This window comes from Gordionus sp. m RMFG-2023, chromosome 3 (genome assembly GCF_954871325.1).
Source record: "Gordionus sp. m RMFG-2023 chromosome 3, tfGorSpeb1-WG-v2, whole genome shotgun sequence".
Taxonomy (NCBI): domain Eukaryota; kingdom Metazoa; phylum Nematomorpha; class Gordioida; order Chordodea; family Parachordodidae; genus Gordionus; species Gordionus sp. m RMFG-2023.
Genome location: NC_088777.1, coordinates 27,797,148 through 27,805,717, shown reverse-complemented (window position 1 = coordinate 27,805,717; position 8,570 = coordinate 27,797,148). Strand labels below are relative to the sequence as shown.

General features: G+C 23.3%; 1 protein-coding gene and 1 long non-coding RNA gene across 2 annotated transcripts; both read left to right on the top strand.

The window, feature by feature from the left end:
• The first annotated feature begins 1,200 nt into the window (after positions 1-1,200).
• On the top strand, positions 1,201-1,761 carry LOC135926844 (uncharacterized). Its single transcript, XM_065462775.1, has one exon. It carries the CDS (start codon positions 1,201-1,203, stop codon positions 1,759-1,761), a length of 561 nt encoding a protein of 186 aa, XP_065318847.1.
• A 3,750-nt stretch (positions 1,762-5,511) lies between these two features.
• On the top strand, positions 5,512-5,916 carry LOC135927443 (uncharacterized). The gene is made up of 3 exons (XR_010572090.1): positions 5,512-5,634; positions 5,681-5,813; positions 5,861-5,916. It is a non-coding gene; the product is annotated as an uncharacterized LOC135927443 (long non-coding RNA).
• The last annotated feature ends 2,654 nt before the right edge of the window (positions 5,917-8,570 follow it).

The window sequence follows — 8,570 nt, the reverse complement described above, 5'->3', positions numbered from 1 at the left end:
ACCGGTAAATTTACTTTTCCCAATGCCATAATTTCTGAACCATTTAACTGTCTTATTCTCATCTTATCTTTAATTATGTGTTCATTCGGCCATAACTTGTAAAATTCAATATACCCCATCACAGATATTGTTGCCCCTGTATTCAATAACATCAAAATCTCTTTATTTCCTACATTCACTTTTACTCTTGGACATTGATCAAAATTTTTATTATCTTCCAACTTAAAGATAGGTAAATTACTAATATGTATATTCTTTCGTGTTTCATTTTCCAACATATTTTTATAAATCCCATAAGTGTTATTATTTCCTTCATTTTTTCTTTCTATTTCAATATGATCATTTATCTTATTTTTATATATATTTTCTTTCAATAGATCCAACTCATTTTTTGATGTAACTCTTCCAAATGTTTTTATTTCACTATCATACAGTCATTCTACTGTACAATCCTTCGCATAATGCCCAATATTTCGACATTTATAACAAGTTATATCCTCTCTATTAATTCTTTTAACTATATTTTTCTGCTCATTTCCTACGTATTCCACCGCTGGAAACGCTTTGCAAACACCTTGTTCATTTTTATAACATTTATCCTTATTATGTCCTAAATTCCCACAATTTTCACAAGATATCTCATTTTTTTGGTTCCCATTCACCAATTTGTAGGCTGGAACGTAACATTCTTCCGCATTATGACCCTTATTTCCACATCTTTTACATATTTTCGGTATAACTCCTGTATTTACCTTGGCATTACATTCTCTGCTTAAATGCCCAACTTTTCCACAATTATAACATTCTTTTTGACTTTTATAATTTTGTTCTATTCTTTTATTTACAATTTTAGAAATAAAGAAGCGAATAGAAAGGTATTTAAAACTAATTGAACAGGAAAATAAAGAAATGGAAATTGAAAATAAAAAAAAAAGAAAATGATGAAATTGAAAAAATAGAACAAAAAAAAAGGAAATTGAAATTGAAAATAAAAAAAAAGAAAAGAAAATGAAGAAATTAAAAGAATAGAACAAGAAAAAAAAGATATAGAATTTGAAAAGTTGAAAATGGAAATGACAGAAATTAAAAGAATAGAACAAGAAAAAAAAGAAATAGGAATAAGAAAAAAGAATATGAAAGGGAAATTGAAAGAATAGAAGAAATTAAAATTGAGAAATTGAAATAAGAAATGAAAATAGAATGGGAAGCGGTAAGGAAGAAAATAGAAGAAATAGCCATAAAGGAAAGAGAAGAAATGAAAAGATTGAATTAAAGAAAAAAGAAGAGGAAATACAGAAAATAGAAATGGCAGAAATTAAAATAAAAATAAAGGAGTTGGAGGAGAAAATTGTAAATAAAAGAATAGAACAAAATTATAAAAGTCAAAAAGAATGTTATAATTATGGAAAAGTTGGGCATTTAAGCAGAGAATGTAATGCCAAGGTAAATACAGGAGTTATACCGAAAATATGTAGAAGATGTGGAAATAAGGGTCATAATGCGGAAGAATGTTACGTTCCAGCCTACAAATTGGTGAATGGAAACCAAAAAAATGAGATATCTTGTGAAAATTGTGGGAATTTAGGACATACTAAGGATAAATGTTATAAAAATGAACAAGGTGTTTGCAAAGCGTTTCCAGCGGTGGAATACGTAGGAAATGAGCAGAAAAATATAGTTAAAAGAATTAATAGAGAGGATATAACTTGTTATAAATGTCGAAATATTGGGCATTATGCGAAGGATTGTACAGTAGAATGACTGTATGATAGTGAAATAAAAACATTTGGAAGAGTTACATCAAAAAATGAGTTGGATCTATTGAAAGAAAATATATATAAAATAAGATAAATGATCATATTGAAATAGAAAGAAAAAATGAAGGAAATAATAACACTTACGGGATTTATAAAAATATGTTGGAAAATGAAACACGAAAGAATATACATATTAGTAATTTACCTATCTTTAAGTTGGAAGATAATAAAAATTTTGATCAATGTCCAAGAGTAAAAGTGAATGTAGGAAATAAAGAGATTTATTAAAAAATTATTAAATAATTCTGAGGAAGTTCAGAAAAATGAAAAAATTATAAGTGATAAAATGGGTCAGGAAAAACTTGATATTTTGGATAATAAAATTGATATAAGTTTAATACCTGAGCCTGATATGGAAATTAAAAAAAATATTGATTTGGAAATTGAAAATATTTCGGTTGATTTGGAAGTTGATAATATTTTGGAAAATTCGGAAATTAAAAAAAATAGTGATTTGGAAATTGAAAATATTTCGGTTGATCTGAAAGTGGAAAGTATTTTGGGAATTGATGATGAAAATTTTTATTTGGAAATAGAAAATAAAAAAATTTCAGGGAAATCGAGGATGGTGAATAATTATATAAAATGTGATGAGATTTACAAAGACTCAAATTTGGAGATGGAAAAATTACCTGTATCGAAAAATTTTCCGGTGAAATTTGTAAAAAAAAAATTAAAAAATGAAAGTGTGGTAGAAGAAGGAGAAGAGAATTTGGTTCTACTAAGGAATGATATGATTGATTTAAGGAATAAGTATAAAAATTTATTTGATGAAAAATTGGGTTGTTTCATAGATTATAAGGTTGATATTTGTTTAAAAGAGAGTGGAGGATAATAAAGGGGGTCAGGGGTCAAAATAAAAAAAAGGGTATGAAAATGTAGTTTAAAAAAAAAGGAAGGAAAGAATTAAAACAAAAATTTAAGAATATGTATATGAGGAATATAAACACTAATTATCTGAGGGAATTGTAGAATTGGATTAATGTTATTGTTAATGAGAAAATTGTAAAAAATAGATGCACACGTGCAGTTGTTTTATTTTTTCAAAAAATGTTATAGTAATAAAATCATGAAGTAAAAAATGTGGGTCAATTGATTATGGTATTAGTTGTATTGAAGTTTAACGTGTTTTATTTTTTTGATTATTTATGATAAAAAGGATGGGAAGATAAAATATTTATCTGAGTTCGGATTGTAATAAGTTTGTTAAAATTGTTGGTTTTAAAAAAGTGATTAATTATTAAAGAATTAAGAAGTAAAAATTTATAAAATGTGAGCGGTATTGAGAAGAGAAGAAACGTAAATTGTGGAAAAGCAACTGGTAGTGCAATAGAGAAATCAAGGGAAATATAAGGGTAAGAGAATAGAGGAATAATAAAATGAAAATAATAATGTTGTTGTTTTGTGTAATAGTTCATTATGTAAAAAAAAAGAAAGAGAATAAAAAAAAATAAAATGAAAATAATAAGGTTGTTGTTTTGTGTAATAGTTCATTATGTAAAAAAAAAGAAAGAGAATAAAAAATAATAAAATGAAAATAATAAGGTAATTGTTTGGTGTAAGGGTTCATTATGTAAAAAAAAATGATAAAGCGATTAAAAAAAAAAATTTGACTTACTTACTTTGTGTAATATTCTGTGTAATCAAATCAACTCAATAAATTACAATGATGCAATAGATCTATGATATATTGACCATTAAAATTTATTGATAATCAACAATGCTGGATAAAGATACCAAGCTTAAAATAGAATGATCATGACTGACCAATGATGCAAAGAAAAAATCAAGCTATGACTCATTAACCAGGATAATTTGTGATAACAACCAAAACAATCTATCAACAATATGAAGTTTCGCTCAATGTCGATATCAAGAGAATTTCAATGATGCGAAGTTTTGAATCAAAAGAATCTTTAAAAAAAAAATATTCTTAAATTATAGTTATGGTTAAATGTGGCATATAGTACCTTGAAAAAGGGGTACATGTTGTATTATAATAAATATTTATTTATTATATAAAAAATAATTGATAAAAAAATAATATTAAAGAGAAATATATATAAAATTTTGTAAAAATCGGCGTTTATTATTGATTATTTTTTGTTGAAAAATCGTGAAAAATATATATAATAAAGAAAAATAAAAGAGTGTTAAAAAAGATTTCGTATTTGATTCTAAGAAAATCCAAAAGATTAAAAAGTGCCTTCTTACTACTTCGTACAGTTTTCAACAGACCAGAAAGGTTAAATAATATTACTTCAAAAAACAATAATAACCTTTTTTATTTTAAAAAAATATTTTTTTTAGAGAAAATATTTTCCAAAAACAATTGACACTCTAAATATTCTTGAAGTTGTAGACTTGGAGGATCCAGCTAGTCATGTAAGCCATATTTATTAAAATGCTTGTGTGATTTATTATTTTTCTTTAATTTAATATTTATTACAATATTTATATTATAAAAAAAATTTTTTTTAAAGAAAATATGTTTCAAAAACAATTGACACTTTAAATAATATTGAAATTATGGATTTAAAGGAACCAGCTACTCATGTAGGCCCTATTTATTAAAATTCTTGTGTGATTTATTATTTTTCTATATTTTAATATTTATTACAATATTTATATTATAAAAAATATTTTTATAAGAAGGTTTCAAAAATAATTGACACTTTAAATATTCTTGAAGTTGGAAATTTGGAGGAGCCAGCTATTCATGTAAGCCCTATTTATTTAAATGCTTGTGTAATTTATTATTTATCTATATTTTAATATTTATTACAATATTTATATTGTAAAAAATATTTTTATAAGAAGGTTTCAAAAACAATTGACACTTTAAATAATCTTGAAGTTGTAGATTTGGAGAAACCAGCTAGTCATGTAAGCCCTATTTATTAAATCTCTTGTGTGATTTATTATTTTTCTATATTTTAATTAAGAGAAAATATGCTTCACAAACAATAGCCAAATATCACAATGATCATATATGTACAGCCAATTTATCATTTTTATCAAGAAAGATCAAATATCAAGTTAAATATATTTAAAATTAAGAAAAAAATTGAGGGCCTCTTATAAGAGGGAAACTATAAAAAATGAGAAGATTATCGATTTAAAGTAAATTATGAAACAATTGAAGAATAAAAATTTAATATGTGGTGAAGGGGAGGATGTATTGGAAATTTTTTTTACAGGCATCCCTTTATCTTTTATCAAAACACAATTACACAGTGGAGTCATAAAAAATACACGGAGAATAAAATTTACCCAAGAAATGAAACAGTTTGCCTCCACTGTTCATTTTTATTCTCCAAAAGCATATTAATACTTAAGGGATCAATTTTGCCTACCATTATAATCTACATTGAGAACTTGAAGCCAACAAATTAAAATAAGGCCAGGTTTATATTTTAAATATCTTATTATATTGCAGCTCTTTATTGTTCAATTTGCAAGCCTTTATAAATATTATATTACAGCTCTTTATTATCAATTAAGCTAAATTACAGTAAATGTAATATTTATTTTATGCTTAAATATCTTATATTGCAGCTATTTATTTTCCATTTTAAATTACAGTATAAGTATATTTACTTTATGTTTAAATATCTTATTATATTGCAGCTCTTTATTGCTCAATTTATAAGCTTTTATAAATATCATATTGCAGCTATTTATTTTCAATTTAGACAAATTACAGTAAAAGTATATTTACTTTATGTTTAAATATCTTATTTTATTGCAGCTCTTCATTTTCAATTAAACCAAATTACAGTAAAAGTAACTTTACTTTAGAATTCAAAAATAAAAGGTACGTTTTATTCAAAAAAGGCTATATAAATTATATATAATGGTAGATGCCAATTCCACCAAATTTCCGTATACATAAATATTATAATGAATCAACTACTTATTATGTATGCTCAGAAGCATTGCTAGGGGAAAGGGATATCAAATATAATGTATTAAGTATATCTAAAGAGTGTACTGGTTGATAAAATATTTATATATGTATATATATATTAAATGTATTAAAGATCCAAATTGCTACCAGCAAAAATTCAGATCAATATCAACACAAAGTTTAATGCAGAAGAAAAATTTGTTTTAATATCATCATATTGAATAAATTCTAATCATTATTTTATTATAAATTAATTATGTAAATAATATTAATTATGTAAATAATATTAATTATTATATTATAATAAAATCTTAAAATTTTATATTTACAAAAATTTATATTAATAATTTACATATTTTTCTTTATATCTAATTTAATATTAAAAATATAAATTACTTTAAATATTATATTAAAATTTAAAGTTATGTTATACTATGTATTAGAATTATGTATTTACTAAAATTTATAAATATATATAAATATATATTTTTTAATATTATATTATTTTTTATAAATGTTTAATATTATATTATATATTTTCTAATATTTATATTAATAAAATTTTTGGTTGTTGCTTAAGTCGAGGGGTATATTATTTTTTTTTTTATTTTTTTTTTTTGTTATTTTTTTTATGTTATTTTTTTTATGTTATTTTTTTTATGTTATTTTTTTTATGTTATTTTTTTTATGTTATTTTTTTTATGTTATTTTTTTTATGTTTTTTTTAAATGTTATTTTAAATTAATATAGTATTATTTGGTGATAATTTTTTTTGTGATAAATTTTTAAAATATTGTTGCATATTTTTATTATTTAGTGATAATTTTTTTTTGTGATAAATTTTTAAAATAATGTAGCATATTTTTATTATTTGGTGATAAATTTTTAAATTAATATGTATTTTTTCTTTTAAGATATTTTAAAATATTTTTTTCTTTTTTAAAAATATTTCTTAATTCCTAGGGAGGGGAGGAGGGTAGAAGAATTGTGATGAGTCAATTTTATTCATTAAATTGAAATATAGTCTGATAATCTAAACAATTTTAGGAAAATTAGCATAAAATCTTAAATTTTGTATTTATTAGGGGTAAAATAGACCCCATCTTTAAATTCTAAGTGATTTTTTGAACCTTTGTTGGGAAGGGTTAATTCGAAATAAATTGAAATATATTATTGAAATTTATACAAAATAAAAATATCGAAATATAGTAATAAACGAGTCAATTTTATACAAAATAAAAATATCATATATAGTAATAAACGAGTCAATTTTATTCATTAAATTGAAAAATTGTATTAAAATGTATACAGTCATTTATAAATAGAATAAAAAGATCAAAGCCATTTAATAATTTATGTTTTCTAAAATATCTATATTCAAGTAAATATTCATGAATATTCTCTCGATTCCCATGTCTTTTATAGTTTTCCTTAAGATCCCGCCATAGTCTTTCGACTTTTTGGGTGTGAATGGATCTATCATTTGGGTCAACGAAGTTTCGGGAATGATTGACCCTATAATGGAAATAATTTGTTTGATCCAACCGATTATATCTAAGATAAATAGATTTAAATATATTACTACTTTTGATTTACAGAAAAATATATTTACATACCCTAACCATGAGTCAGTCATTATCGTGGAATCTAGCATAACATTATCTTTAACCACACGCAGTGTGGTATCTTGATCCCTCGTTGTTGCACTTAGAAATATTTCATCCGTCTCGCGACATATGCCACCGATGATCCATATAGCCTCGGAAATCAAATGCCGGCCACGCGATTATATTTACGCTTCCACACATGAGTTTCGTCTATTTCGATAACTCTGCCAGGCCCCCCGATCTTTGTATGATTCGAAGCTATATGGAACCCACATACCTTGCGAAATTTTTTAAACCTATATAAATTAAATATAAAAACCATATTTTACTTTAAATTACCATCCAGAAATTGCATTCCTATGATAATCCAATTCCTTCGAAGCACTTAAAATTTTATAACGGCCTGAAAATAATTTTGTTCTTTAATATTTTTTAAATAATTACTACTTATATACAGTTATACTAGTCTTAAAAATTTCCCAACGTCCTGAATCCCTTCAAAAATAGAATCTAAAAATTTGTCATTTATGATATAAAATTAATATTACCTTTCCATATCGAATATGATCTACGACATCTATTGCATCGATATTGCAAACTATTCTTATTTTTTTCTACCCGCATTATGGAATTGCAACAAGTATGCTCTATTCCTATAGGGATAAATTGATTATTAAGGCAAAATTGATAAGTTGTTTCAACAGTATTAGTAAACATACCTAGTGTAAAAATATTCATTTTAAAACGGAAATAATATTAAGTTAGTATGGAAGGAATCATATTATATATATACATAATCTAATAATAATCGGAACTACGAATTATTTCTTTAAAAAATCAATTTTTTAAAAAAATATGTAGACACAATTCTTTTACCTACCTCCCCTCCCTAGGAATTAAGAAATATTTTTAAAAAAGAAAAAAATATTTTAAAATATCTTAAAAGAAAAAATACATATTAATTTAAAAATTTATCACCAAATAATAAAAATATGCTACATTATTTTAAAAATTTATTACAAAAAAAATTATCACTAAATAATAAAAATATGCAACAATATTTTAAAAATTTATCACAAAAAAAATTATCACCAAATAATACTATATTAATTTAAAATAACATTTAAAAAAAACATAAAAAAAATAACATAAAAAAAATAACAAAAAAAATAACAAAAAAAATAACAAAAAAAATAACAAAAAAAATAACAAAAAAAAATATACTCCTCGACTTAA